The following is a 26,146-nucleotide window of genomic DNA, read 5'->3' on the forward strand; positions in this document are numbered from 1 at the left end:
TTCATCGCATATAGATAGGTATGCATTCCCCTGTCAATAGATTTTCCTCGACTTATGCGAGGAACCTAGTCAGTAAGGGCCGCTCCTATGACAGCGGTAAGTTCAGCTTGTAATCCTAGGCCCAGGTAAGTCCGTCATCTGGAATGCTCTTCGGAGTCTTCGCTCGATCTTTGGAAATACCTCCAGATGTTTCCACCGATGAGAGTTCAATGATAATCTTGTTATTGGTTATCATTTTCACATCACGATAATCGTTACTCGGACATGTGAGTGAGACAGCATACCCTGACTCTACGAAGTGCTGATAGCGAGGAGATATCAGAGCCACGTGTCCACGGATTTTATTGGACTTGAATGGTCATTATGCATGTATTTTGGCACGATTGCTTCTATCGATATTGTTATCACATCACCGCTATGTTATCTCCTTGCTACTTCCGGTACTGGATTCTCGTGGTAAGCTGCAGTCCGTTTACTGTCGCGGTCCCAACGCACTCAGCACGGATTCCTTTATAACAAAGCTCATAGCTTACACTATTAATACCGGCTGTCTGACGAGGCATTCCTTTCCAGCCCACCTATTAACCTGGCGACCTGTTCACGCAGGTCATGCAACGCCACCAGTCGTCAATGTTCCTTTCGCACAGGGTCGGGAGCGCAATGCTGCGGCGGGTGTTCCCCGCAATTTGGCCGATGGCTACATACGTGATGAAGACTGGGTATCGATCAATTCGCAACAGCAGCGAAATATGACACGGGTCAGGGAGAACATGAGAGCGGCCGGTATTTCTGCTTCTCTGGGTTTTTCGTGGGCTTTCGCTGGGTATTTCAGTTCCCATGTTGTCGCCCTTATTATGATATCAGCATTAGTATTAGTTCATTTTCGAGCCATTGATTCGGATGATCTAAATCTACACACGACCCCTTCTCCTTTGACGTCCGCATCGTCATTGCCACTCACGAGGTTGATAATCTCGCCTTGCGAATTCATACCACTGAATTATCATCCCTCCAGTGGACACTTTTTCCGAGTTCAAGACGAAGTCATTGTGCATACTGTCGTCGCCACACCATTGTGTTTCTGGTAGTGGTTTTTCAGGGGTTTTCAGTATATCGCGATATGGAGTCTTAGCGACTCCTCCTTGCATCCTCCTGAACATATGAAATTATGTTAACTTGTTCATGGCCAGACGCACTAATACTCCCTAGTACTCCCTAGTTACTCCGAGCGACCCTGTATCCTTGTTTGGTCGGGTTTGGCAATATCCACCACTTCTTGAGCACATCGTCAATGGTATCGACGGAGCCAACGTACGAACCAGAGGTTGACGCTGGGTTCACCGATGAAGAATATCAGAAAGACCAGGATGCTTCAGACGCACAAGCTCAAATCATCGCATCCCTCCGTTCCCAAGTAACTGATCTCTTCTCGCAAGTCACCGAGCTCAATGGCAAGCTCGTCAAATCCTACGACCGTGTCTCCGACATAGAAGATCAGCTGCACGTCTCTGAAAACTCTCTACGTAATGCGAGCATTACCGTCTCATCACTCGAGCTTGAGCGCACCCACCATCTCGCTGCGCTCAATACAGGGCTGCTCGTCGAGAAAGAACATGTCACTGCAGAACTGAACAGACTCATGGAACGTGCGACAGAGGAGGCTGCACAGCGCGGACAGGCAGAGACAGCCAAGAGTGACATCGAGAAGGAGCTTGATGATCTCAGTGCAACTCTGTTTCTTCAGGCAAACACAATGGTCGCAGAAGCACGATTGGGGCGGGCCAGGAGCGAACGCAAGGTGGCCGAGGCGGAGGAGGCGTTGAGAGGAGCTGAGGAAGCCGTCAAAGTTATGCAGACCCAGATGCAAGCCCTGCAGGCTGAAAAAGAGGCTGCTGAGCGTCAGGCGGCGGAGGCGCGACTTAGCATGGGGAAGGGCAAGTGGATCGAGCGGGACGCGCAGCTGGTTGAACAGCATCCGGCAGACGTCCGAAAAATGCGCTTGGTAACCGTGCATGTTCCCTACGCCGAGTTCATTGCGTTCGTAACACACCTTCGAGGACTAAGGGTTTCACAGGCTACTTCGCCCGCTATTTCCACACTTCTGGGCCTACCCTTCCTCGCACGGTTGCTCACGGAGGATTCGTAAGTGACTCACGCGTCTTGCTCTTCAATGCATCTGTTTATCATGGTTCAGAGAACCGACTGTACGGCTAGACTTGGCTCCCTCATTAAACTGGCTCTCCCGGCGGTCGGTCCTGACAGCGATCCACGCAGGGATGCTCATTCTTGAGCCAGTACCGTTCTCGTCGCTTGTACAGGAGCTGTACCCCCACTCACAGACAAACATACCCGTAACCATTTCATGTGCGCTTTGCGGGACGGTGATCGTACGTGCGCAGACGCACGAAATACCCCCGAGCCACCCGCTTGCATCCCTCGCGCGCAGCCGCAGCAGTGGCCGCCTCACGAACGGCAACCTTTGGTTCAAGAATCCACTCTCCAATTCCTCATCAAATCATGTGGGACATGATACAGATATTGAGTACCCTGAGCAAGTGTACGTATTTCGTCTTGCACCTGCAACCCCTGCCCCAGCTGTCGCGCCCACCTCTTTACCGCTTCACACCTCTGCGCTTTCTACCTCTGCGTTTCCCGTCTCCAGGCCACCAGCGCACCCCACTGGGGCAACCCGCACGAGCGCCATTCAAACACAACAACCCTATCCATTGTGCACATCTAATTACTGCCTGCTGCGCCTCCGCAGTACTTGTTCGCTCTGGGCTTTTGTCCGCACGTGCGTCGTCGAGCGTATATGGGAGGAGGAACTTGTTATACCCGATAAGAAGCCCGCGATTCCAGATGTCAATGGCATGGAGAATACTCAAGAATCAAATAAGAACTCTTTTTCCGCTTTGAATGCTCCTGCACCCCTAGCGAGTGAGAAGCCACCTGTTCCACCTCGTCGCCGACGACTTTGGGAGATGGCAAGTGCGCTTGGGGAGAGGGCTGTCAGTTGGACAGAAACTTCAAAGGAAAAGGACAAGGAAAAAGACAAAGGCGAGGGAACTACAAGGAAACTTCCACCAGCACCTCTAGCCCATCCTTCTGTTCCCCATCCACATGCCCAAGTCCCTCCGCTGCCCAAAAGAAGTGGAGAGCGTGACCATTCAATAGACACCCCTGCCACCGTAAACGATGCTGACAAGAACGCCGGTTCTGAAGCTGAAACATCCAATTCTCAAGAATCGTTCACAACCCCCGTTGATGAAATGACCTTTGCCCGCCCCGCTCCGTTCAGAGAGTCGTTTTCCTCAGATCTCCCGTCTCCGCAAACACAAACCCAGGCGCCAGCTTCGCAGCCAGAGCGCCCGCCCTCCCCTCATACCATTCCCCTACCAGAGACACCTACGTCACCTGCATTCCGTGCCACATCGCCTCCTCCGCGCCCACGCTCTCGTGTGGCCTCACCAGCTCCCTTGCCCTCACGCGTCTCTTCGCCGGTACCACAACGCCCTATTACACCTCTTGCCCCCAGTCGATCGAGAGCCGGCTCCCCAGCACCCCCGCGAACGGGCTCTCCGTTCACGCCCTCCAGGACCGCTTCGCCTGCACCATATGGTGCTCCGCCAGTCCCCAGGCGAGCTCCTGCACGAAGGGCAGTTCCTGTACCTCCTACCGCTGCACAGACTGAGGCAAAGGAGGGAATCCCGATGCCTTCACCTGAAGTCAGCAAAGATGATAAGTTAACAAACGCCGCGAAGGAAGAAGAAAAATCATCTCCTGTTCCTAAACAGAAAGTTGTGGTGTGTGAGGACAGTGCTGTAGAGTCCTCTACGACCAAACCTGAAACCTTCGAAAAACCCAACCCCTTACCTGACACGAGCCTGAACGGAAATCCTTCTCCCGAAAATCAGGTGTCCGTGGATGCGTCTTCCCATACCGCCGTCAACCCATCCTCCGAAGCTAGCCAAACCAGGAGTCTTTCCGAAGGTTCCAGCACACGAGAGACATCTATCGACACAAACTGTACGAAGCGCTCGTCTACTACAGATGGGGAAGGCTACGCTGGTGACGCGACTTGGGAGGACCGTACGTGGAAAGAGATCATACGTTTGAAGGAAGAGATGTTCTGGGCGCGCGTTGGAGGTGTGCGGTAGACTCGCATCGTTTGGATGCAAGATGGCGTGCCCGCTGCTCATCTATTTCGCGGTAAGATGTATTTTGTGTATACCCCATATGTGCATGTTGTTGTAGTTGTTGTTGTTGTTGTTGGATTTAATGTGGACCAACCGTTTCATCATCGTCACTGTGATATGTCATGCGTTCATGACAATACATAGCGCAATGATTGCATGTCCCATACACGTGCCATGGTATCTTGTCATTTTCATGTTCTATCGTATAGTTTCGGCACGGAGCACATGAATGCGCAGCCTTTAAGACGTGGCAGGGACAAAGAAGCACAGATTACCCCTCGATTGATACTTTTAAACGTCAAGTCGTCGACGTTGTTGCTGAGGAGATGATATCATGTATGATGTGGTACCTTGTGGTATCGGATTCGGAACAAATATACTTACTATCGAACGGATTCGCCTGGGTCAGATACTATACAACAAGCGAGTACTTGTCTGTCTGTCTTAGGCTCGAGAGTCGGGACTCGGAACCAACCTGGTCACCATGCTCGAGACGTAGACTAGTAGTACTCGGCGTAACATCACGAGGCTGGCTAGGAGTCGATGCTAGTGACCTCGAAACTATCTCTTCTCGCCCTCGAAACCATCAACTGATATGCGTCCGCAGCACTTCGCATTTTTGTATTGTGCATACTGTTAGGGAGCACTAAATTATTTTCGCGAAAGAGCCCAGGCCCCAGAGCGATAAATACAACACAAACTCCTATAGGGCTCGGACCGACAAAGGAGCAGATAGAGAACACAACAAGTATTGTGAATCTATATAGGTATCGCCATAGCAAAGGCCAAGTTTCATGTCGTAAGTAGTTGACAACGAACTGGTTGTCTTGGTGCCAATCAAGAGGTATTCGACAGTTTTGACCCTAAAATATACTTTTACAGGAATTTATTGTCCTTGATTTGCACGAAATAGTAGGATTTGCTTCCGTTTTCTTATTGTTCACTACAAAACTTGGAATTAGAACCTCCACAACATAAAGATTATACTTTGTGCCTCGCTTATAGTTCTCTTGTTCCCCATCCCTTGTTCACCTCCACGCTCCCTCCTTCTCCCATATACCTTCTCTAGATGCCTGAAAACGCTCAGCAGGCTCCAGCTGCAGCTGCAGCATCTTCCAAGTCAAAAAACGGTCATGCTACATCCCAAGCTCCGCCTGCACCGAGGAAAGTTAGATTCAACGTCGGTATGTACAAATACTCACTTATTATGTATTTGATTTCACAAGATACGTTGGTCAATAGGTACTCAGTATCAGGTGCTCGATGTCGTTGGCGAGGGCGCGTACGGTATCGTCTGTTCAGCCGTTCACCGACCCAGTGGCCGTAAGGTTGCAATCAAGAAGATCGCACCTTTCGATCACTCTATGTTCTGCTTACGGACACTGCGAGAACTAAAACTCCTGAAATTTCTCAGTGAAGCTGGAGTAAGCGAGAACGTGAGCGCGTCTTGGAATTCGTTGTTCATACGTGTTACTCACTCAGAACTTTGAAGATCATTTCAATTTTGGACATCATCAAGCCTCCATCCATAGACGCATTCAAGGAAGTGTACTGTGCGTACAAAATGCGTTGCGTAACTCAATTCCCATTCAAACTTTTGTATAGTGATCCAGGAGCTGATGGAAACAGACATGCACCGCGTGATCCGAACGCAAGACCTCTCTGATGACCATGCTCAATATTTCATTTATCAAACGTTGCGCGCACTCAAAGCATTGCACTCTGCTGATGTTATCCACCGTGATCTCAAACCTTCAAATCTCCTTCTTAATGCCAACTGTGATCTCAAGGTCTGCGATTTTGGGCTCGCACGATCAGTAAAGACCGCCGAACCATCAGGCACAGAGACCGGTTTTATGACCGAATATGTCGCTACGCGGTGGTACCGAGCCCCTGAGATTATGCTTACGTTCAAGCAGTATACCAAAGCAATTGACGTCTGGTCTGTGGGCTGCATCTTGGCTGAGATGCTCTCCGGAAAGCCTCTGTTCCCCGGTAGAGATTACCACCATCAGCTCACTTTAATCTTGGATGTTCTCGGCACACCAACGCTGGACGAGTTTTACGCCATCACCACACGTAGATCGCGAGATTATATTCGCGCTCTTCCTTTCCGCAAACGCCGGCCATTTGCGCAAATCTTCCCCAATGCCAATCCTTTGGCTGTAGACTTCCTGACGAAGACTCTCGTAAGTCATGATCTTCTGATCTGTTCGAGTCGTTGCTTACACATTCTCTTCTAGACGTTTGATCCCAAGAAGCGGATAACAGTCGAAGAGGCTTTGGCTCATCCATATCTTGAGGCATATGTACGTGCATTTCTTATTTCTGGAGCGCATGAGCTTACCTGTGATTCAGCATGATCCCGATGATGAACCTGTTGCACCACCGCTCGATCCGGAGTTCTTCGAATTTGACCGTGAGTAATTGTTTTTCACAAGCATGCATGTGTATTTATCGTATTTGGCAGTGCACAAGGACGATATCAGCCGTGAACAGCTCAAAGAGCTCCTTTACGAGGAGATTATGTCCTTCCGCCCCGCCCCGATCACGTAACAAACGATCGCAACCACTTATTGTCCATAAATCAGAGGATCCAGTGCTGAGTATCAAATCAATTGCGGGATAGAAAATGTACGAATGTTCTTTGGTTTCTTCTAGCTGCTAGCCGTGTACCGCTTTGGTGTAGACAGTACTCATTCAATGTTTTGGTGTATCTTTACAAACGGCAGTTCACGAACACGGATCTTGTAATTATTCGTCCTACAATTTGTCGCCGCGTCACCCAATATCCAATCTATGCTATTGTTTGCTCTATGAGCGCATATACAGACGGACATCGTTGCTGGGCGCCAATAGACACGCAAAAGAGGTCAGTATAGATATGTTCTTAAGATACGTATGTAAAATTACCGGAGAAGTGCTCTATTTTGACATCTGCTCAAGATCGAAGCGATTGGTGGAAAAACACAATATATTGAAGTCTTCGTTGCTGTGAAACTTCTAGCATGGTTGCTGCTATCGTTAAAAAGACAAAATGTACAGGCGATACCAGGGCTCGAACCTGGGTTTCGGGAACTCAGCACTAATCAGAATCCCGAGTGATAACCGCTACACTATATCGCCTTGGACATTTGTCATAACCGCTGCAACATGATGTTGCCGTCGAAGCGAAGTTACTGATTAACTTCAAATAGATCAACCATTATCATTACAAATCCAAAGCCCTCTATGCGCCTCCTATCTCTATCATATTTCAATGATAAAAACCACTATATGAGGCCTCTCATACATGATCTCGATTATCCGCAGCATGCAGCATGAACTTTCTGAAGTAAGTCAGCTGCACGGCAATTCACTTGCGACGGGAACAGTGCCTACACTGTATATCAGCATTTACAGTCCGCCCACTCCACAAGTGATCCTACATCCGTGTCTGCGCGATCATTGATGGCAAGATTCAGGCGCTTGACGAGGATCAATACCAGTGTTCGACTATGGATGTTTGACAACCTCGTCATCAACCGCCACTTCCCCCGAGCCCCTCCTTATCATTCAGCCAGTCGCCTCCAATGTTAACGTGTTAACGAGCAATTGCAACGGGATTTAGAGGAAAGAGGACAGATACTGCACGAGAATTGCAGCACTTCTTGATGCTGAACGCACAGCTGATATTGTTCGCTTTTGGACGAGTCTCTCGTAAGTACGTGCGCTGTTCAGTTGTTTTTTTTACCTGTTTTTTTGGAATCAATGGCATATCCGTATACAAAAAGAGCACATTCCCGCTGCTTTTTCGTATCGCAATGGATGTCCTTCCTGCGCAAGCTTCACCAGCAAAGAGACGTGCACACTTCGGCGTGCTAATCTATCATCATCGGTCCTCGAGGCACTACAAATCCTCAAGTTCTCTTACAAGCAAGACCAGCTGAATTCCACATCGGATTTTATTGCTGAAGAAGTGGATAGTATTTCGGGACCTGTGACTAGGAATGCCATAAACAAGCTCGTGGCAGCAAGCAAGCTCGATGCACTCAGCAATTTGCGAATAAGAATGAGGATTAGTACTTAGTCTCTTGGATTATATCGTAAGGCTATAGCTACATTAAGGCTATAGCTACATTTGGTCAATTTACTATTTCTGCCAACTGTCCCGCCCATTAAGCCGACTTCGCGACGTGGAACGAAGCGCACTTCGACTTCCTTCGTCCACGTCGAAGTGTACCGAAGTGTATCTAATTTCCACTTCGATTCGCTTCAGTTCGCTTCGCGGCAACACTAGCAACATGTACCGAGTCGCATCCCAGGTTCAGTGGCGCCATCGAGGGGGTGATTGAATCCGTCAGAAAGCAGCTTTTCGAACCTATCGCGCCTCCTCGTCATCCCTAATTATCGCTAATACCACTAGGCATTCAGCGACCCGATTTAGCAGTGAATCATGATGCAACCTGTATTCAAATGATCCGGACTCACGGCAGCTCTAACAGGTTCTGCCAGCTGGCTCGATAATGATCTCCATATAAGCACTTAGCAAGCACTGCAGGAGATCCGAAAGCGCAGCGGGGCAGCTTGTTGAGGACTTCCCCGTGCGCCCGTGCCTTGCAGACAATGATCGCCTTATGGGAATTATTTCTCCGACGGGGCAGGTTATTCGCGTGAGACTCCATCTGTCATGGGTCATGCTAAGCGCTGATGTTATTTTGAATTCACTGCTGTTAAACCTCATGCCTGTCCACCTGATTGGGTTATTCCAATATCAACGTGTGGAGTCGTTCGGGTATCTTGAACCTCTTCTCCTCTTACTTCTGGCCGATTTTGCTTCTCAGTTCGCGAGCGCTCAGGCTGCATCTTGAATATTGAAGGTGAAGTAGCCGAGATTCTTTGCTACTAGAGTCTACTCCGCTCGAGTCGGTCCACCATGCTTGACGAAGAAAAGCGCGTATCTTCCGACGAAAAGGAAACCCAGTCGAGAAGCGACGTCGTCGATCATAAATCCGCTGTTACGTCCGAGGAAGAGAAGAGGCTTGTGCGCAAGCTTGATCGTAGGATTTTGCCCATAACATGCTTGCTTTATCTCTTTGCTTGTGGGTCAAAATCTACCAATGCGAGCCGGCTAGCATGTTGTACTAACGATGAATTAGATCTTGATCGCACGAATCTTGGAAATGCACGCCTTCAGGGACTCGCACAGGAGAACCTTAATGGCGATCCTACTGGTACACTGTTCGATTGGGTCAACTCGGCATTCTTCTTTTCGTATGTGAGTAACACAAGCCATTCCTTTGTCCTAGTTGTCATCTATTGCCTCCCAGATTCTCTGCCTAGTGCCTGCAACGATAACCTCAAAGTTATTTCCACCATCTTATTGGATGGCAGCCGCAGCCGTTGGGTGGGGTATCTGTTCCACGTTGATGGTGAGTCATACTGCCATTCCTCTTCATGTGTACAGTTCGTTCTCGATTTCTTGGCTATCGGGAAATCCATGTCACTTTCTTGTTCGTAAAAGATTCTTGCGTGACGTGTATATCGTTAACAGCTCATCATCGCGGCCAATGTCTGCCGTAAATGCAGCTCATGACTTGACGTATGTTATCAGTGTCCCAGAACTTTCCATTCGATCTGTCGATCCGTCTTATTCGCATATCAATTAGACCTCGCGGACTACCCGATTTGAATATCCATCACAGGGATATTTTATATGTTTTCATCCACCAATTCTTTTGCAGCCTTCTTGTCTCCTTTCATTTATATTAGCGAATCTTGATCCCGAACCGCTGCTAATTATGCATGGCACTTATCCTGCAGGCAACGACATTCAACTTCGGAAGTCTCATTGCGGCCCGCGTTGGGCTTGGCGTCTTTGAAGCTGGCTTCGGCCCTGCAATTCCACTTTATTTCTGTAAGTCAAACATCATGCAATAGACCTGTGGAGAAACATCACTCCTAACACAACCATCCAAGCGTTCTTTTACACTCGCACCGAAATGGGCTTGCGCATGGCATACTGGTTTGGCTTTGCGGCGGTCGCGGGTGCGTTCGGTGGGCTCATTGCGTTCGGCGTGCAGCAAGTGGGGTACGGTCCGTACATCGCGGGCACCGGGGGAGAGTGGGACTGGAAAGTGCTGTTCCTTATTGAGGTTCGTATCTGGTTTACGCGTTTTTTTTTGACGAGTGATGTTCAGAATCTTGATGCGCTCGCATTTATGTGGCTGGTCTCTGAGAGGTGTCGGAGGATCGGTATCGTAATACCGATCCTCCGGGCAAAGCATGCAATGTTCGTTTTGCTAGCCTCTCGCACTGCACTTTATCCTTAAGATACAGGCATGCGAGTGGTACTATCTAGTGCTGTTCCGCGAGGAATGCCCTGAAACACCCATCAGGGGTATTTTAAGCCCCATGCATGATTTATATGTGCTCTTGTCCCATGTAATGTGGGAAGTCACTGTTTGCTAATAATTTACTTATTTTCAGGGAATTCCAGCTTTTCTTCTCGGTATTCTGACTTTCTTCGTGCTGCCTGACCGACCAGAGAGCACGAGATATTTTAATGCGAGAGAAAGAGAAATTGCAATGGAACGCATGAACAGGGGTACGAGCGCAGATGTTGGCGCTGTGATCAATAAAGGCGAGTCATTTCCCTATCCTCGCACTACGCAACGAGGGCTTATCGACCTGTCATACTCTAGAACACATCATCACAGCTCTCCTCGATTGGCGGATATACACCGGCGGAATTATCTACTTTGGTGTGAACTGTGCTCTGGCGAGCATTTCGGCATTTTTGCCCACCATTATTAAGACTTTTGGGTATAGTGCGTATCATGTTTGCGGTCTGATGAACGTTTTATTCACTGATATTATGACTTTTCTTTTCAGCCAACGCTCTCGCTCAGTTACTCACAGTCCCGCCGTATGCAGTGGCTGCTATTGTCCTCTGTATGACGTCCTACACATCCGATCGCATGCAGAACCGTGGCCTAGCGGTTGCGAGTGCCTGTGCTGTTGGTACTATTGGTGAGTGGCACCTGGTCTTGTGATATTCAAATATCTCATGTACCATTTCAGGCTATCTCCTTTTGCTCACAGTCCCTGAAAACGTCCATGTGCGATACTTTGCCGTGTTCTGCATCACGAGCGGGACATACACTGCCATTGGTGTGATCATTGCATGGTGTACGCTCTTCATCACTCAACTACGCTTCTCCCGACAAAACTAATACTTCAATAGACGCACACAATCTCGGCTCTGAGACTAAGAAGGCGACGGGCATCCCGATGTTCATGGCCATTGGGCAATGCGGGAGTATCCTCGGCTCGCACATATACCCTTCGACGGACGGCCCGAAGTACATGTGCGTCCTACCCTCTCTACTTGCCTTGTGTCAGCATGTGTTGATTTATTACATTTTTACAGTCGCGGCTTCGCTATATCATGTGGCCTTGAGGCGTTTTCCACTATCTGCGCGCTAGTGCTCTGGGTGTCGTACATGTACGAGAACGCGAAACGCGATCGCGAATGTGGGCGTCCGGACCCGGGTGCGACGGTGGATACAAGTGAATTGGCGGATAAGGTCAATGTCGTCTCTCCTCGAATGTAAGGTTGCTGACGCCTTCTACAGGCACCTATGTTCAGGTACATACCTTAGTGAAGAGGAACGTCCAAATTTGCAGAAGTGTGAGACGGAAAACAATGTGTTAAGTGCCAATCTCTCGTTACACACCACACCACTATTTGAAACATGTATGTACGCCCTCCTGGAAACAATGCGCGTAAAAAGCAGGTAGATCTACCAATAACTTGTACTTCGGAACATAAACTGTTCGTGACGTCTACAAGCCCCCAGTTATTTTTGATACGCCATAGGTTGCATGTGAACATCAAGTCCGCGGGAAGCTTGAGGTGCGAGAGGTGAACGCTGAACAATTTTGAACACAGTTGAATATCCGGTAGAAAACATATTAGACTACTACGATAGTAAAGAAACTGAGGAAAATGAGATGAAGATATAGAGCAAGGAAAATACAGAGCAGAGAGGATAGAGATATATGGAGAAAGAGAAGGAAAATGAGACGATACAAGGAGAGAGAGAGAGAGAAACTGATAGAGAGAGTGGGGAGAAGGGAAAAAAAGAGGGAGAGATAGAGAGATAGAGAGATGATACAGAGCAGAGAAAAAAAGATGAATCATAGAGATAGGAGAAACAGAGAGAGAAAGGAAACAAATACTGAGGCTCTAAAGGGAGGGGGGGAAGGGAGGGTTGTGTCGTGGTGTGCGGTTTCCGCGCTCAAGTACGCGGAGTACCAAGAGACAGGTTTCAAGCCTTGTTCCGTGCAAGGCCTATGGAACATTCGAATCAGTGGCACATCCAAAGAAAGTACGAAAATACGTACTCTTGAAGGGAGGAACCGGAAGAGAGTCGTCGTCGAGGAAGGACATCGAGTCCAACGAGGGCATCGTCCCACACAAGTCGTCGAGCGATGAAAGCTGCACAGCAGCGTCCAAAACTTTCATTGGGGGAAGAGTTTGACCTGAAACTCCCTGACGCTTGATACTTCGAGTCTTATCCCGGCCAAGACCTGCGGAAGAATCAAATCAGGGACACGTCCAGAAAAGCGTAGGAATACATACTTTTGAAGGGAGGGACCGGAAAAGCGTCATCGTCGAGGAAGGACATCGAGTCCAACGAGGGCAGCGGTCCGCGGAGGTCGTCCAGCGATAAAAGCTGCACAGCAACATCCAAAGCTTCCACTGACGATAACGAGCAAAGAGGTTGACCCGCAATCTCGTGATACTCGTCAAGCCAGGACATCGAGTCTAATGAAGGCAATGGATCACGCAGATCGCCCAGCGAGTGGAGCTGCACAGCAGCATTCAGCGCATCCAAGGATGACGACGACGACAGGGGTTGACTAGCAACGCCGTCCAATCCGCCAGTCAGCCAAGACATCGAGTCCAAAGAAGGTAGTGGATCGCGCAGGTCGCCCAGCGAGTGAAGCTGCACAGCAGCATCCAGCGCATCCAAGGATGATGCCGATGACAGGGCTTGACTGGCAACGCCCTGCGATGTTTCGTCTGGCCGGGACGTCGAGTCCGGGGCATGCGATGTGGTGGCGGGAGTAACTGGCGACGAGGACGGAGGCAACACCTGGTTGGTACCTAAGGAATAGATGGATCAGGACGAAAGAAAGTGGGGTAAGAAGATGAGCACTGACGAGGTTTCAGCACTTTGCCCTTGGCGGCGGCGGCTCTCTTCTTGAGAGAAGCACTAGGCTCCTTCACATTGCCCTTGACGACATTGCCGCTCTTCTCGAGAGGAGCTCTAGGCTCCTGCACTTTGGCCTTGGTGGCAATGCCGCTCTTCTTGAGAGTCGCGGACTCTCTGCGGGCAGGGTTGTTAGAAGACGCGCCTATGCCTGTCTCATTTGAGAATCGTGAACTGTCATAGCGAGAACCTCCTCACCTTTGGATGCGGGGGTCTTCAAGACCCCTGCTTTAGGCGCAGATGACACCTTCGTGACAGATATCGCAATCTTTGAGCTCGGCAGGACCTTAGGAACCGAAGACTTGACAGTAACCGGACGTCTGGCGGAATCAACCGTCGTAGGGGTTTTCGGGGTGGTGGGCTTAGTAGGTACTCCAGCTGCCCTTGAGCTGATTGGCGCGGATTTCTCTGCGAGAGTGTGTCAGTTGAATACAACGTCGTATGATGAACGAGAAGACATACGGATATAAATTGATTCACGATCAATGAACCGAAACGGTGGGGTAAAAGTTGAAATACCTGATCGTTGCTTCTTCGGCAATGTGCTCGGTGGCGTTGGGAGATTTTGATGAGAGTTAGGACGTACTTGCTCTGGCAGGGGGTTGGTATCGGCAAACGTGACACTTCGTACCGGCTTGGAGTTGCAAACAACGTCCTGAGGTGAAGCAGGCGGTTTGGCCTGAGATAACGCGACTTCCAGAGTCGATATCCTCGTGTGATATAGGGATAGTGTCTTCGGGATGTCCTTGCGAAGGTCGGCGACGTCGCTCTCCATTCGCATCTGATCCTTGACTTGACAGATGAGTTGGCCATGCAGCCGTCCGTGGAAGGCATCGAGTTCCTTGCGAAGGTCAGCAACGTCATTCTCCGCTCGTAATTGATCTTTGACTTGACGGGCGAGTTGTCCGTGCAAACGTCCGTGGAAGGCGTCCAGGTCCTTATCGCCTCGCGAGATGCGAGAAGTAAGCTTTTCGAGATTCTTCTTGATATCTATCGAGAGTTCACGTTCCTCGTGGAGTTGTTTGCTGAGGTAGTCGATCTGGCGTTGCTGATCAGCGACGAGGCTGGCGAATTTTGTAGTCTCGTGAGCAAGTTTCCGTTCGTGGCAATGCGACTGATCCTTAACGGAATCGAGATCTTGCTTGACGAGCTCCATTGCGGCGTGGAGGTTCGTCGTTTCCAGGTCGGTGGCCTGCTCGAGGGTCACGAACGAGGAGGAAAGAACATCGACGACGGAAGAGATATGTAGGAGTTGATGTGCGAGTATCGCAATTTGGCTTATGAGCATGATGAGAAGCTCGATAATACCGTACGAGGATGAAGGCGGAGAAGGAGAAGTGTCGAGCGTAGTATTATCTTCATTCGTCGCTGATGCTGAGCTGGAAAAATCCTCGGGAAGGGCGTGAGGGGTGTCGGAATCAGAATCAGAGAGGGGAAAGGCCGTAAGGTTGCACGATGCTGGATGTACGATACCAGAAGCGGCAGAGTACTTCGGGTCCCGCATAGCTGCGAGGACCAAGACGAAAGGAAGGGCCTTGGCGTAATCGAGCATGATAGCAGCGTGAAGTAGATGATGCGCGACGTCGAAAAGCTGGAGGATGGCGTACGACGTAGAAGAGCAAGGAAGAAGCGCAAGATGAATTGAATTGCTCACCTGCGCTGATTTTATACCCTGGCAGGGGCTTGCAATGAAATACCAGTAAGTCTAAGACCTCGTAAAGCGGACCAACCGACGATTCAGAATTCTGAACTGTCGGTCAGTCCGTTTTACAAGATACAGATTGCAGCTAATCGAGAATAGTGATTCTGCGACATCACTACCGAACAGCTGCGTCATCTGAAGTCAGACTCAGATTCTTGGCGGTTGGTCTGCTCGATGAACATTGAAATTCAAATTGATTCAAATTGTACCGCGCCCTCGCTGACTAAGCGCGCCTCGATGCGTGGGAGACTTATCCCAAAATCGTAAAAATCCATTAACAAAGGTCATCGACGCTCTCAAGCCAACCAAGTTCTGCTTTTGTGCAAGTCATGGCTGACGCAGGTGCGTTTTATTTACTGAGTGCTTCAGGTCCTGCTCACCGTCTGGAATATTTAATAGGATTCTTCAAAGGCACTTCTGCCGACCAAGACCGTCGCTTCTCTGACAAAGAAATGAAGTTGTTGAAGTCAATGAAATTTCCACCAGAGTTTGATAAAAAGGTGTGCCACCCCAAGTCTGGTCCTGTTAATGTAGTTCTTATCCCGTTCTCCAGGTAGACCTCAAAAAAGTAAATCTCAATGTCATACGCCCATGGATCGCCAAAAAGGTCACAGAACTCGTCGGCTTTGAAGATGAAGTGGTCGTCGAGTATGCAATGGGTCTCCTCGACGACCCAAATCACACTGTAGGTATTGTTACCTGTCCAAGAATTTTTCGTATTTATTATATTTTCCGTTAGACTCCAGACCCAAAGAAAATGCAAATAAACCTGACAGGTTTCCTCACTTCGTCGACGGCCTCGTTCATGCACGCTCTCTGGTCTCTACTACTCGAGGCTCAGGAGCATCCCGCAGGCGTGCCACAGACGTTCGTGGAGGAGAAGAAAGAAGAAATGCGCAAAGCTCGCGAGGGCGATGTGCGTGCCATAGGTGAGAGAGACAGGAGGGCCCGTCTCGACGAGATAAGAGACCATGAAAGAGGTGAACGTGCAGGCCGCGGACGCGGAAGAGGAAGGGGCAGAGGGAGAGGCGGACTCGAGGGTGGTGGCCGAGGCAGAGATAACGGCTGGGGTGGACGCGGTGGCGGTGTAAGTTCACTCACTGCTGTTTTGAAATTCTCTCTCATATGACGTGTCAATAGCGTCCAGGCCGCAGACCCTCTCGCAGTCCACCGCCCCATCGCAGGCGCTCCCCGTCCCCGAACTCCCCATTTGACGCAAGGAGTTCTCGATCCCCACCTCCTTCCCTCAGACGTTCCCGCTCTCCGAGGCGTTCCAGATCCCGCAGTCCCGTTTACCGCCGAAGCTCCCCTCCTCCTCGTAGATCTCGGACGCGCTCACCTCCCCCTCGTCGTCGACGCTCCTTGACGCCTTCTCCCACGCCGCCGCCGACGTTCGCCTTCGGTCGACTCCCGATCTTTGTCACCCCCGCCACCGAGGAGACGTAGACGGTCTCCCAGTTACTCCCGCTCACCACCACGGAGATATGGACGTGAAAGAAATAGCAGAAGCCCCCCGCCTCAGCGTCGTAAGCTATCGCACTCTCCCTCTGTCGCTTCAAGTCAGTCGCGGTCCCCGCCGAGATACGGCCGTCGCAGAAGTCCGAGTCTTCGTAGGCGAGGCAGTGTCTCTCGCTCGCCCGTAAGGCGACGGAATAATCGCGATGAAGCTGGTGATGGAGGAAAGGGAAAGCGTCCTGCGAGGCGTAGTTCTTCGCCCTCGCGTATGGATGTTGATAGGCCGAGAATGTCTGACGATTCCCTTCCGCAAAATGCCAAAGGTGAACTGAAAATTAAGGGTCAAGCAAGGCGAAATAAGTGGGATATTGCGGACAAGGATGACGTACGTTTTGCCTTACTTGATTGCTTCTACCCAGACACTCATAGTGACTTTCAGGACAGGGAAGGCTTAGATAATGCTGACCTAGAAAAACGAGAGAAAGAACTGAAGGAACGAGCGTTGAGAAATAAGGTGGTCAGGACCCGTAAAGGAAGCAGCGGTGCTGGCGGTTCAGCCTAACAGACCCTCATCCGTTATTGCGATACGAAGCGCCTCTTCGCGGGCAAGTGCCATCTCGTATCATTTTCTTTTTGCTGTGTTTGAGTTTCGATGTACTAAATTCCTTATGCATCTAGTGTGTCCTATGTTTCATTGTGCAACGACGCTTGTTCGTATTCTCCGATAAAATATATTCTGCTGCCAGCGTCAAGTCCGCTCTAAGCCTCGCCGCGTATCCTCTCTAACTTTCGGTCTTTTGAGCCCAGAGCTCTATAGTTTAGGATCACTCCGCCAGTTAGTCTCCGAGTTGCACTTGCATGTGTCAGAGGCCGTCCCTGATCTGAGCGCTAGTTACGGGAGGAGCACTGTTTCAAAGACTTGCAATAATCACCAAACAGTATTGGAACAGTATCGTTCTATTCTTCCACCCAGCATACTATCAGAGGAAACGTTAATGTTAGCTCAAAGTATCCCGGCCGTCTCGCACATGTGATGTCCCTTCGCGTATTTAATTTGAAGCGGACCGGTGGCGGAAATGAATATGACGTAGTATCCCGATGACGGAGCCTTGGAAATTTTGTGAACAGAAGAAGACCAGTTATATGTGATCACACTGTTATATCGAACATTATTAATTGTCCAGTTAGTTTTGCTGAACTGAGTCTGCGAGCGGGCGTAGAGAATAGCGGTTGCGCGAGCTCGGGAGAGTCTGCGACACAAAACCGAGTTATATTTCAAACGTGCGCGACTCGATCGTGCGAACCGCGCAGCTCAAGCAGGTCTAGCGAGACCTACGGGCTAAAAGGCTAGGAGGTAGCGTGATTGGAGTGTCTTGCTACATCGAACATTCATCCAATGATCAAGAGATTTATAAGGTCGGGTGTATATGTACTATAATGTGATACAATGTGATACAGTAAGATGCTATGCTACAGACAAGACGTAAGATGAGTCAGGAACGTGTGGAGAACGTGCAGAGCGACTGGGGACCTACCAGTGGCCGAGTGTAACTTCGGCTCTATCAAAACCAATTTCAACCCAGTGCTCCGCTCCATCAATTGTAGGAAACCCTTCACTAAGACCCTGGAAGCCCACGCGGTCGTACACTTTCTTGGCGTGATTATCGACGCCGACGTACAAGACAACTTGCTCGTGCGTCTTCAGCAACCTGGTCAAGAAAAAGTTAGCATCGTGTTGCAATATCATAGTCGCTATTACGTACTCTCTGCAAACACGGCGAACCAATCTCTCGGCACGGCCCTTACCCCTCCAGATGTCTGGCGTGTAGACCTTCGTGATGGCCGCAACGGTTGTTGAGTCCCGTGTCACAGCGACAATGCTCGCAATGTCGGTTTCATCATTGGACTCTCGGACCTCGTATACCCAGGCTTGATTGTTGTCAATCAAGAGCGCAGCTTCTTGGGAGGCTTGTTCGGGGGTGAGGACGAATGGATCCTATAGATTCTCGTTCATTAATGCTTGTTTGAGGGAATGGTGAAGCAGACGTACCGAAGTCCCGGAAATTTTTCACAAAGTACAGCAATCTTGTCGGCATCCTGTGAGATAGCTCGACGCAGCTCGATCACCTCATCCTCTGTGGGAGGGGCAGCGCGGATCAATGTCTCGCGGGAACACGTCATGAAAATTGCATCATAATATGGTTTCGGGATGCAATTGATCTGTGTGAGCGTCTTCCATGCGCTAGCGAACGCTTCGGCGACTGGTTTCACAGAAAAGACAGAGAATACTCTCTGCTTCCTGGAGTGAGCTCCGTCTAGAAGCGCCTTGCAAAACGCCTCCATAGCGCTTTGAAGGAGCTCGGGGGTCAATTCAGCGATGGGAGCTGTGGGAACGATGAAAATAGGGTATTTGCCCTGTGGTCCCTCTGTGCAGGATAGGATCAATTTGATGTTGGAAGTTCCAGGCTTCGAGTAGACAAGCCAAAGCTGCTCAGAACCGGGTAAGGAGTCTTGGTCATCGAAAACCTTTTTGGCGTGTGGAAGGATAACATTTGCGCGAGCAGCATTGTCACGTAGAGTTTCCCAGACATCATCTGGGATTTCAGTGCGATCAAAGCGCCGAATAGATGGGAGCAAGTCAGACATATCTTAGGCGAGGATTCTGAGGCTGGAAGAGCAGCTGAGTATGAAGGAGTGGATTCTTGAGCTTTATATCCATAGCTGCACCTACCAGACTACGTTGTGACTTTATCTTAGCGTTGTGATATTCAGACAGAACACAGGGTGGCTTAGGGAGCCAGAGAACGTGAAAACGTATCGCCCCGTACGAGAAGTATATGGGGACACAAAAATGCAACAAAAACGTAATGTAGAGAATGGAAATCTCACCTTTGGTCATCCTGTTCGAAGAGGGGATGGCTCGACATTCCAGCATTCCCCGAACGATACTTGCGGTGACTCCGGTTATGAATAGACGTCAATTATTCATAAGACAAACAACGTTGATGGATAGTATCCAGGGATTCCCCAGTGGCAGTTTGCCATCCTGTGGCGGCGCGTGAAGAGACCCTGCAAGTCTCGTGCAACGTTATGAATTATTCTGGTATACAATGTATCAATGACGACGCTTCCAACGTATCTCAACGTGCTTACATGCGTGCAAAGGAGTCATAGGAGACTTAAGTCCACTTTCAAGACTGCTCAAGCGACGAACGGTAAACGTGCTTACCCTGGTCATTTATGACATGATAAGTACAATAAACCTACAGCTCGTGTTGTGTTCGATCGCCGTGCTCGTACCAAAAAAACCTTCGCGAGGAAGATCGGGAGAACGTCAATTGTCGCGAACGCACTTCATGGAACCGCAGATCAGACAAACAACTCTGGCCTCTTGCAAGGCAATGCCTTGGAGCGCTTTCCCTAAAAGGTATTTAGCACAGCCCGCAACTTCTCCCCGTCGTACCCGCGAGTGACTAGTCCGACCCAGCAGCTGTGGATATGAGAGCCTTGTCATATGTGGCTGGGTTCCATTGGCCATTAATGAATCATTCCCTGACGATGGAAGAGATGGCAAGGTGGCAGATATTTGAATTTGAAGCGGTAAACGGGGGAAGACAAAACCCGACAAGTCCAGTAGATTACAATGCGGATTAGGTTGTGGGGGGCAGTGCCAACGTGGTCGCAACCGAATACAGGATAGCGTCCACAGGATACCCACTAATTAGCAGGGTATTGACGTTGCATTCCAGGGTGCAAATACTTTTGAGCGGAACGTCTCCCGTTCTAAGTTTAGCTCGAATGGCTTCGCGGGGCGTATACGGATCTCACCCCTATGCAAGAGCATTGAGCGAGTATCCATTCCGTTTGAGGTACATCGGACTCTTCTCCTGCTCCAGTGGTTTCCTTGTATCTGCTGCGGCATGTACGAAATACCGTTGCACAGTGTCACCTACGTGATGTGATTCAGAATTGAACCATGAGATTTGATACTGGATAATGGCGGCAACGTACAATAAAATCCCGTGAATTTTGGTGATCCAGCGCTTTTATAATTACGTCGTACCCAGCATGTAAGTAGAGGCATCCCTGTCAAACTTGAAACTCGAGTCTGGACTCTGGCTGCAGCGGATTCGGATTACTTGCACTGTGAAGCTTATTTGGCAATGCCCTGCGATTTACACAAGGCCAAACTTGGGCCAAACAATGCTGAGTTACCCTCCCCAAGCCAGATCTTGAAATAAGGAAGACAGATCCTTCTTTTTCAAGTCCAAGTCCCACATGTCCGATAAAGCAGCTCGGAGCCACTCCCATATGTCCAATCGGGCAAAGGCACGGATCACCATAGAACGAAAAGACGTTTTCAAGAGTGTCCTTGAAAACCCTTTCCGAATTCAATGGTTATTTTGATTTGCCGTAACTTAAAACGCGTCTAAAATCTTCAGCTAGGCCCTCAATCCCGCAAAATGCGCAAAATTTATTCCTCGCGAAACTTATAGCCGCATTGGAAAGTACAGTCAAGCGCGGAGGTCAGAAATCTGCAAAGGCAGACGCTAGGAAAGCTCTCGCCCGATCGCAAACTGCTGATGTGGTGGAAGGAATAATCCCGAGTTCTGAGTCAATGGTATGCTCAAAAAGCTTTGCATGTGCCGATGGTTCTACTCCTTTGCCACCTCCGGCCGTTAATAATCTTGAAAACCTTGTGCCGCCTTCTGGCTACATGACCATTGGCATCAACGAAGTAACAAGGAGACTTGAATCGCAGCTGAAGTCTCTCCGACATTGTGTTACACTCAATACCGCGTCTCATGCAAATCCAATTTCCCCCGACATTTCCTCCATTGCTATCGTCTTTGTATGCCGTGCTGATGTCAATCCTCCAATCTTATTGGATCATATCCCTCACCTTGTGGCCGGATGCAACTCTACACGCCCTGGATCCAGTCATCTAAGAGCTCGACAGCCCCTGAAACTCGTCATCTTACCAAAGGGCTCAGAGGCCGCACTTGCGCAGGCGCTGGGTCTGAGACGAGCAGCCGTAATAGCCGTTCATGTAAGCATCTCAGATGTCCGAATCCTTACTTCTGACGGCTTCGATCAGGATAATTCCCCGTGTTTACCATTCTTTTGTGACTTGCTTCAATCTGTGCCTGTAATCAGTGCACCTTGGCTTGTGCCTCCTGTCCAGCCCAATCCTCCGAAATGCTTGATTCCCACTCATATCAAACAACTGCGCACCACTGCACCGAAAGATATGAAAGCTGCAAAAGATCAAAGGGCAAAGGCAAGAGCTGCAGCTAAGAAGGATAGTGCAAAGCCCAGGCCTAAGAAACGTGTCGTCCTTACAACAGCAAGATCAGACGCATGATGAGCCCTCGGTAACGTTCGGTGAGTATTTACGATTCGGCATTCATACGATTAATGTGACATACGACAGTCGTTGATTAGATTCACCGCCCTACTATTTGAGTCTGATATCGATTTTAGATACCACCTCTGCTGCCGCATCGTTCGACTACCTCGAGGCTTAGAGATGGCTATCGTTAATCAAATATTCATACGGTGAACCATCATATTCGTTTTGATAACACCTTCTACTTTGTCTTGTGTGTATATCGTGCCCCGATGTTTATTGCTATCATCGGTTTGCGTTTTGGGGGTATCCATCTGGTCAGCCGGCGTGGTCATTGAGTTGAAAATAAGCTAGTCTGACGAACACAGCGACTCTCGAAGACTTCGTGTGAGATCTTGATGGCGAAGGGTTCGGCGACAGAAACCAGCTCATCAGAGGCAGTCTAGGCCAGCGGGGTTTCACTGCGCCGCGCAAGCCTGCAGGTCAAACTCGAAATTGCATTGCAGAACTCCACTGAGTCTCAAATATTACGGGTAGTACAGATCGCCCTCTCACAGGTCAGCGTTCTGGTCGTATGAAGCGCCGTACTGGTCGATGAATATCGTGTTGTTGCCACAAGAGCGAAGTCAGAGACGATGTCTTTCCACGTACACAAATATTATTGCTGGTGTATGCCTTCCGCGTACGTTAATCAACAATTACAGGTGCCGTTGTGTTTAGGCCGTGAGAGCAATGTGTTTTTTAAAAATTCACGAGTCAGACCTGGCATTCTCGTTGACGATTACTACCTCACGGACCATGGAACCCATCTTTGATAAAGCCTCCAGTCAGAAGTTGCACGATCCATCGGAAGGGAATCCAAAAGGGATGCACTTTCCATGTTACCATTACGTGCCTAGATGTTGTCATGTTAGGAGCGACCATGGCACAGTGCTTAAGAAGGAACGACTATCTTCATTCGTCTATCATATATGGTCTGCCTAGGGGAGATTACTGATACACGAGAACCGTGAATTCAACAAGGAACGCCACTCACAACGCGGAGTCAACAGCCTCTTGCCCACCAAACCTTATCACATTCCTTTTACACCAGTCATTCAGACGTTCAGGCAAAAAGAACTCACCAAGGAATAGTTTACAGCGTCGACGTGCTGGTGGGATTTTAGTTCCTCCTCAAACTAGATCATTTTCGATGTTATAGGATAACTACTGTGGCTCACTTCAATCGTGAACACGGCTCAAGTCACCGCTCGGCAGCTGGGCATCACAGGATATCATCACATTACATAAATTTCTGTGTCGAGGTAGTCGAGGTCCTGCCCTAACTTACAGTTGAAGCTGACTAACCGTCTTAAACTGCGAGTACAGACTATTTGTGTTTAGCCCAGTCCGAGGCCCCCTATCTCAATATCTTCCTCCACGTCCACACTCATAGATACCGGCTCCAGCTCCGACTCGATGCCCCGCATCTCGGCTCCCCTTACCTTTCTCATTATATCAGGAATACTTCTGCTCATGGTCGCTGGGTGCTGTCATTGGCGGCGCGGTACGCTCCTCGGCACAACCTCGGATACAGATCCAACGGTGCGGTTGTATGGACTCGGGGACGGGTGGGGACGAAGGAAGTTTATCTTTCCGGCCTTTTGGGAGACTTTCTTGAGTCCTCCCATATCGACCGAGAAAGTCGGGGGTGCGGGTCAGTCCGAATGGCCAAGCATTCAGGTGTGTATGTTTTTATTGCACCAGTGTTGTGCCACCTGGTCGCGTCTAATGATAGCTTTCAACAGCCTGTATCTGTGTCTCTCATCCGTCCGTGTCGCTCTCGAGCTACATGTAAATCTGCAGTGGATGTGTCGGAGTCCGCAGCACATGCAGACCCCTTTATCGTAACATTGCCCCTTCCAAATAATTCCCAGTCTTCTTCGACCCAACCATCACCCCCACGAAGACAATTTGCATTCCCTCGCGTCCATCCCTACATCTTCCATTTGTGGCCACGGCGGCGCTCGCACGCCCATCATGGCTCAGCACCATCCGAAAAGCCTACAGAAGTCGAGACTGAGAATTGCCCTGAAGCTGTGAAGATCGCCGTGATAATCTGCATGCCTTCTCCCGCCTTACGATGTTGGAACAACGGAGAGGGTCCTTCGTGTCACCCTGCTAACCCAGGCGATGCGCTGCGGGAATATCAGATAGGCGTGACGCATGTCCCATGGACGCGGTGAGGTACGTACTCAATGTTGACGTAGTCTGTGTTTTTCTTTTCCGCTGCTGGCCCCAAAATGTGTGGACGTCGCTGCTCGTGTTGTTGCTTGTGTAATATAGCAATGCAAGCATTTCTGCTAGGTAATGTACTTCATGAGACAGACAGCTCTGTAAGGGTCCAGGAAGACTAGCGACCTGTAAAGGTATGCGGTTACGGCAGCGCTGAAACTGGGGTCTTTGTTTTGTGTATCCCTGGAATTTCGAAAGAGCTTGTTCTGGACCGTCGTCCCGGAATTGCAACTCTGCAATTGCACCTCCGGATGCCCCAGGGCGCCAGATGATTATGATTATTTGTACTTCCACTACGCCGCTCGCAATTCACCTGCCGTTTGGGGATACAACAACTGCTTGCACCCCGCCGTGGTGTCCCTTGAATGCCCCTAGTAGACCTACCATGATGCTCCGCATTTCAAATTCGCAAGGTGTAGTCCCGTGAACCAGCGTCTTGGGAGAATGCTACTGTCATCACTGTCGACGTGTGCCTTTTGCGCTGGCACCCGTCGTCAATCATAATAAGATAGTATGCATTTATTGCTACATCAAGCACCACTGACATGTCACGTTGGTCTAGACAAAGATATAGACGGCCAATAGCATTTCATGTTGACGAGGAGTGTACTTAGGCGTATGGTTACGTTGTGGATCTTGTGTGTGGTGAGTAACATTTCCGTCCATAACCCAACACGTATCACGTATAGGCGCTTATTCACTGTTCTTGTGGGCTCTATACTACGCTACCACAGCGTGGATCTGACTGATTTCATGAGATGAGAGATGTAAAGAAACGCGCAATACATATAGACAAGTAATTGCAACCTAGCAACATACATTCGAGGATAACACTGAAGACCAGTGGCCCGCCAGTCTGGCGATATACTTATACATTACATATGAAAACTAAGCGCCCAGGACGGCCAGTTACTGGACATTGTCAAGGCCAACACAACAATCTACGCTAAAAATCTTAAGTACCATCCTCCCTTCCAGATCTGAGAGCTCAGGAATGACGTGAAGTTGTCGATTCCTTATGTCTTAGTCCTACGAAGGAAGCAAAGCGCTCTAGGCGGGAGGGCTTGCGTGAAACAGACGCTACTGTCTGGACAGGCTGAGGGGTAGGGATGCAGAGGGGCTCGGACGTGGGGTCAAAGTCCGCCTCGTCAGACTGCTCCGGCACCCTTGGGACCCACGCATCGTTTTGCAGTTCAGTGTGATAAGGTGACACTAAGACGTGGGGAGGGACATGATACGGCTGCTGGAAGGGATATGGGTACTCGGGGGTGTATGGGGGCTCGGGGGCGTATGGGGGCTCAGAGGCGTATGGATACTCGGAGGCATACGGCTGCTCATAGACATATGGTGTCTCACGGGTGCCAGCCCTAGGCAATTGCACGTTGATGTCAGGGATGGGCATAGAAATTGACATGGAAGGCGCAGATGAAGGGTCGGGAATGGGCGGAGACGAGTCAGCTGTGGCTTAACGCGCAGTCAGTCCAACACTGACGGGAAGAGAAAGTATCAGCTTCTACACACCACGACGACGTCCCATGGTATGTATAGTGGAAGGCAGAGATTGAGCAGGACGCTAGCTCAAGAAGGCGCACCGCAAGGTGGATGAAAAGAAGTGGGAAAGTGCGATGGGTGTCGTCCAGATATCCCGCTATAAAAGCCATCGTCCATGGGGGGACAGACTGGCAAAGGGTCCGTTCGAATCGAAATTCTGGTCCTGGGGGCTGCGCTCAATGACGCCCGCGAAGATTCACGTCTTGATTCTGGAGATCTTCTTCCGAACGCCTCCCGCATCATAACCTTGTGTCGCTCACCAATCGCCATGCGAGACTTTGTAGAAAATAATATTTTGTCGGGGGAAACGTTCCAATGGAGGAGTACAGCATCTGCAGAGATAGGCCCATAGAGGCGT

At 49.7% G+C, this 26,146-nt stretch overlaps 9 protein-coding genes and 1 non-coding gene across 10 annotated transcripts; 7 read left to right on the top strand and 3 right to left on the bottom strand.

Annotated features, from left to right (window-relative positions):
- The first annotated feature begins 192 nt into the window (after positions 1 to 192).
- On the top strand, positions 193 to 1,185 carry EDB91DRAFT_403536 (uncharacterized protein). The gene is made up of 3 exons (XM_041327140.1): positions 193 to 456; positions 522 to 964; positions 1,016 to 1,185. Exons 1-3 carry the CDS (start codon positions 355 to 357, stop codon positions 1,086 to 1,088), a joined length of 618 nt encoding a protein of 205 aa, XP_041182881.1. The 5' UTR covers positions 193 to 354; the 3' UTR covers positions 1,089 to 1,185.
- Position 1,186: 1 nt separating this feature from the next.
- On the top strand, positions 1,187 to 4,216 carry EDB91DRAFT_403289 (proline-rich protein). Its single transcript, XM_041327139.1, has 2 exons — positions 1,187 to 2,142; positions 2,195 to 4,216. Exons 1-2 carry the CDS (start codon positions 1,292 to 1,294, stop codon positions 4,155 to 4,157), a joined length of 2,814 nt encoding a protein of 937 aa, XP_041182882.1. The 5' UTR covers positions 1,187 to 1,291; the 3' UTR covers positions 4,158 to 4,216.
- A 918-nt stretch (positions 4,217 to 5,134) lies between these two features.
- On the top strand, positions 5,135 to 7,079 carry EDB91DRAFT_1098594 (kinase-like domain-containing protein). Its single transcript, XM_041317101.1, has 7 exons — positions 5,135 to 5,380; positions 5,439 to 5,632; positions 5,689 to 5,749; positions 5,802 to 6,385; positions 6,440 to 6,505; positions 6,555 to 6,615; positions 6,667 to 7,079. The coding sequence occupies exons 1-7, from the start codon at positions 5,266 to 5,268 to the stop codon at positions 6,750 to 6,752; spliced, it is 1,167 nt and encodes a 388-aa protein (XP_041182883.1). The 5' UTR covers positions 5,135 to 5,265; the 3' UTR covers positions 6,753 to 7,079.
- A 160-nt stretch (positions 7,080 to 7,239) lies between these two features.
- EDB91DRAFT_t23 lies at positions 7,240 to 7,322 on the bottom strand. The gene has a single exon. It is a non-coding gene; the product is annotated as a tRNA-Gln (tRNA).
- A 1,789-nt stretch (positions 7,323 to 9,111) lies between these two features.
- EDB91DRAFT_1234035 (major facilitator superfamily domain-containing protein) lies at positions 9,112 to 11,839 on the top strand (the record flags this gene model as incomplete). The annotated part of the gene is made up of 12 exons (XM_041321163.1): positions 9,112 to 9,277; positions 9,335 to 9,453; positions 9,506 to 9,607; positions 9,999 to 10,092; positions 10,155 to 10,330; positions 10,665 to 10,818; positions 10,880 to 11,005; positions 11,070 to 11,207; positions 11,259 to 11,366; positions 11,422 to 11,545; positions 11,608 to 11,764; positions 11,813 to 11,839. The coding sequence occupies 12 exons, from the start codon at positions 9,112 to 9,114 to the stop codon at positions 11,837 to 11,839; spliced, it is 1,491 nt and encodes a 496-aa protein (XP_041182884.1).
- A 232-nt stretch (positions 11,840 to 12,071) lies between these two features.
- EDB91DRAFT_1342980 (uncharacterized protein) lies at positions 12,072 to 15,008 on the bottom strand (the record flags this gene model as incomplete). The annotated part of the gene is made up of 6 exons (XM_041325765.1): positions 12,072 to 12,531; positions 12,585 to 12,770; positions 12,823 to 13,350; positions 13,407 to 13,607; positions 13,655 to 13,864; positions 13,919 to 15,008. The coding sequence occupies 6 exons, from the start codon at positions 15,006 to 15,008 to the stop codon at positions 12,509 to 12,511; spliced, it is 2,238 nt and encodes a 745-aa protein (XP_041182885.1). The 3' UTR covers positions 12,072 to 12,508.
- A 479-nt stretch (positions 15,009 to 15,487) lies between these two features.
- EDB91DRAFT_1043762 (PWI domain-containing protein) lies at positions 15,488 to 16,287 on the top strand (the record flags this gene model as incomplete). The annotated part of the gene is made up of 3 exons (XM_041313082.1): positions 15,488 to 15,658; positions 15,712 to 15,843; positions 15,898 to 16,287. 3 exons carry the CDS (start codon positions 15,488 to 15,490, stop codon positions 16,285 to 16,287), a joined length of 693 nt encoding a protein of 230 aa, XP_041182886.1.
- A 1,857-nt stretch (positions 16,288 to 18,144) lies between these two features.
- On the bottom strand, positions 18,145 to 19,259 carry EDB91DRAFT_1043631 (uncharacterized protein; the record flags this gene model as incomplete). The annotated part of the gene is made up of 3 exons (XM_041313073.1): positions 18,145 to 18,322; positions 18,377 to 18,609; positions 18,660 to 19,259. The coding sequence occupies 3 exons, from the start codon at positions 19,257 to 19,259 to the stop codon at positions 18,145 to 18,147; spliced, it is 1,011 nt and encodes a 336-aa protein (XP_041182887.1).
- A 1,574-nt stretch (positions 19,260 to 20,833) lies between these two features.
- Positions 20,834 to 22,283, top strand: EDB91DRAFT_1098643 (uncharacterized protein). Its single transcript, XM_041317102.1, has 4 exons — positions 20,834 to 21,010; positions 21,060 to 21,663; positions 21,712 to 21,993; positions 22,098 to 22,283. Exons 1-3 carry the CDS (start codon positions 20,892 to 20,894, stop codon positions 21,976 to 21,978), a joined length of 990 nt encoding a protein of 329 aa, XP_041182888.1. The 5' UTR covers positions 20,834 to 20,891; the 3' UTR covers positions 21,979 to 21,993; positions 22,098 to 22,283.
- A 901-nt stretch (positions 22,284 to 23,184) lies between these two features.
- EDB91DRAFT_403996 (uncharacterized protein) lies at positions 23,185 to 24,247 on the top strand. Its single transcript, XM_041327142.1, has 2 exons — positions 23,185 to 23,685; positions 23,751 to 24,247. Exons 1-2 carry the CDS (start codon positions 23,422 to 23,424, stop codon positions 24,186 to 24,188), a joined length of 702 nt encoding a protein of 233 aa, XP_041182889.1. The 5' UTR covers positions 23,185 to 23,421; the 3' UTR covers positions 24,189 to 24,247.
- Positions 24,248 to 26,146: the final 1,899 nt, after the last annotated feature.

This window comes from Suillus paluster, assembly GCF_016628075.1.
Source record: "Suillus paluster strain FC165 chromosome Unknown EDB91scaffold_3, whole genome shotgun sequence".
NCBI lineage: Eukaryota > Fungi > Basidiomycota > Agaricomycetes > Boletales > Suillaceae > Suillus > Suillus paluster.

Excerpts from the sequence above, each read along its gene's own strand:
- EDB91DRAFT_403536 (XM_041327140.1), top strand. The coding sequence starts at position 355 with ATGGTCATTATGCATGTATTTTGGCACGATTGCTTCTATCGATATTGT. Across the intron at positions 457-521 it reads TCCGGTACTGGATTCTCGTG|CTCATAGCTTACACTATTAA; the intron begins GTAAGCTGCAGT and ends TTTATAACAAAG. Across the intron at positions 965-1,015 it reads TCGTCATTGCCACTCACGAG|TGGACACTTTTTCCGAGTTC; the intron begins GTTGATAATCTC and ends TCATCCCTCCAG.
- EDB91DRAFT_403289 (XM_041327139.1), top strand. The coding sequence starts at position 1,292 with ATGGTATCGACGGAGCCAACGTACGAACCAGAGGTTGACGCTGGGTTC. Across the intron at positions 2,143-2,194 it reads CGGTTGCTCACGGAGGATTC|AGAACCGACTGTACGGCTAG; the intron begins GTAAGTGACTCA and ends ATCATGGTTCAG.
- EDB91DRAFT_1098594 (XM_041317101.1), top strand. The coding sequence starts at position 5,266 with ATGCCTGAAAACGCTCAGCAGGCTCCAGCTGCAGCTGCAGCATCTTCC. Across the intron at positions 5,750-5,801 it reads CGCATTCAAGGAAGTGTACT|TGATCCAGGAGCTGATGGAA; the intron begins GTGCGTACAAAA and ends ACTTTTGTATAG. Across the intron at positions 6,616-6,666 it reads GGAGTTCTTCGAATTTGACC|TGCACAAGGACGATATCAGC; the intron begins GTGAGTAATTGT and ends CGTATTTGGCAG.
- EDB91DRAFT_1098643 (XM_041317102.1), top strand. The coding sequence starts at position 20,892 with ATGTCCGATAAAGCAGCTCGGAGCCACTCCCATATGTCCAATCGGGCA. Across the intron at positions 21,011-21,059 it reads AACCCTTTCCGAATTCAATG|GCCCTCAATCCCGCAAAATG; the intron begins GTTATTTTGATT and ends ATCTTCAGCTAG. Across the intron at positions 21,664-21,711 it reads CAGCCGTAATAGCCGTTCAT|GATAATTCCCCGTGTTTACC; the intron begins GTAAGCATCTCA and ends GGCTTCGATCAG.
- EDB91DRAFT_403996 (XM_041327142.1), top strand. The coding sequence starts at position 23,422 with ATGCCCCGCATCTCGGCTCCCCTTACCTTTCTCATTATATCAGGAATA. Across the intron at positions 23,686-23,750 it reads CCGAATGGCCAAGCATTCAG|CCTGTATCTGTGTCTCTCAT; the intron begins GTGTGTATGTTT and ends AGCTTTCAACAG.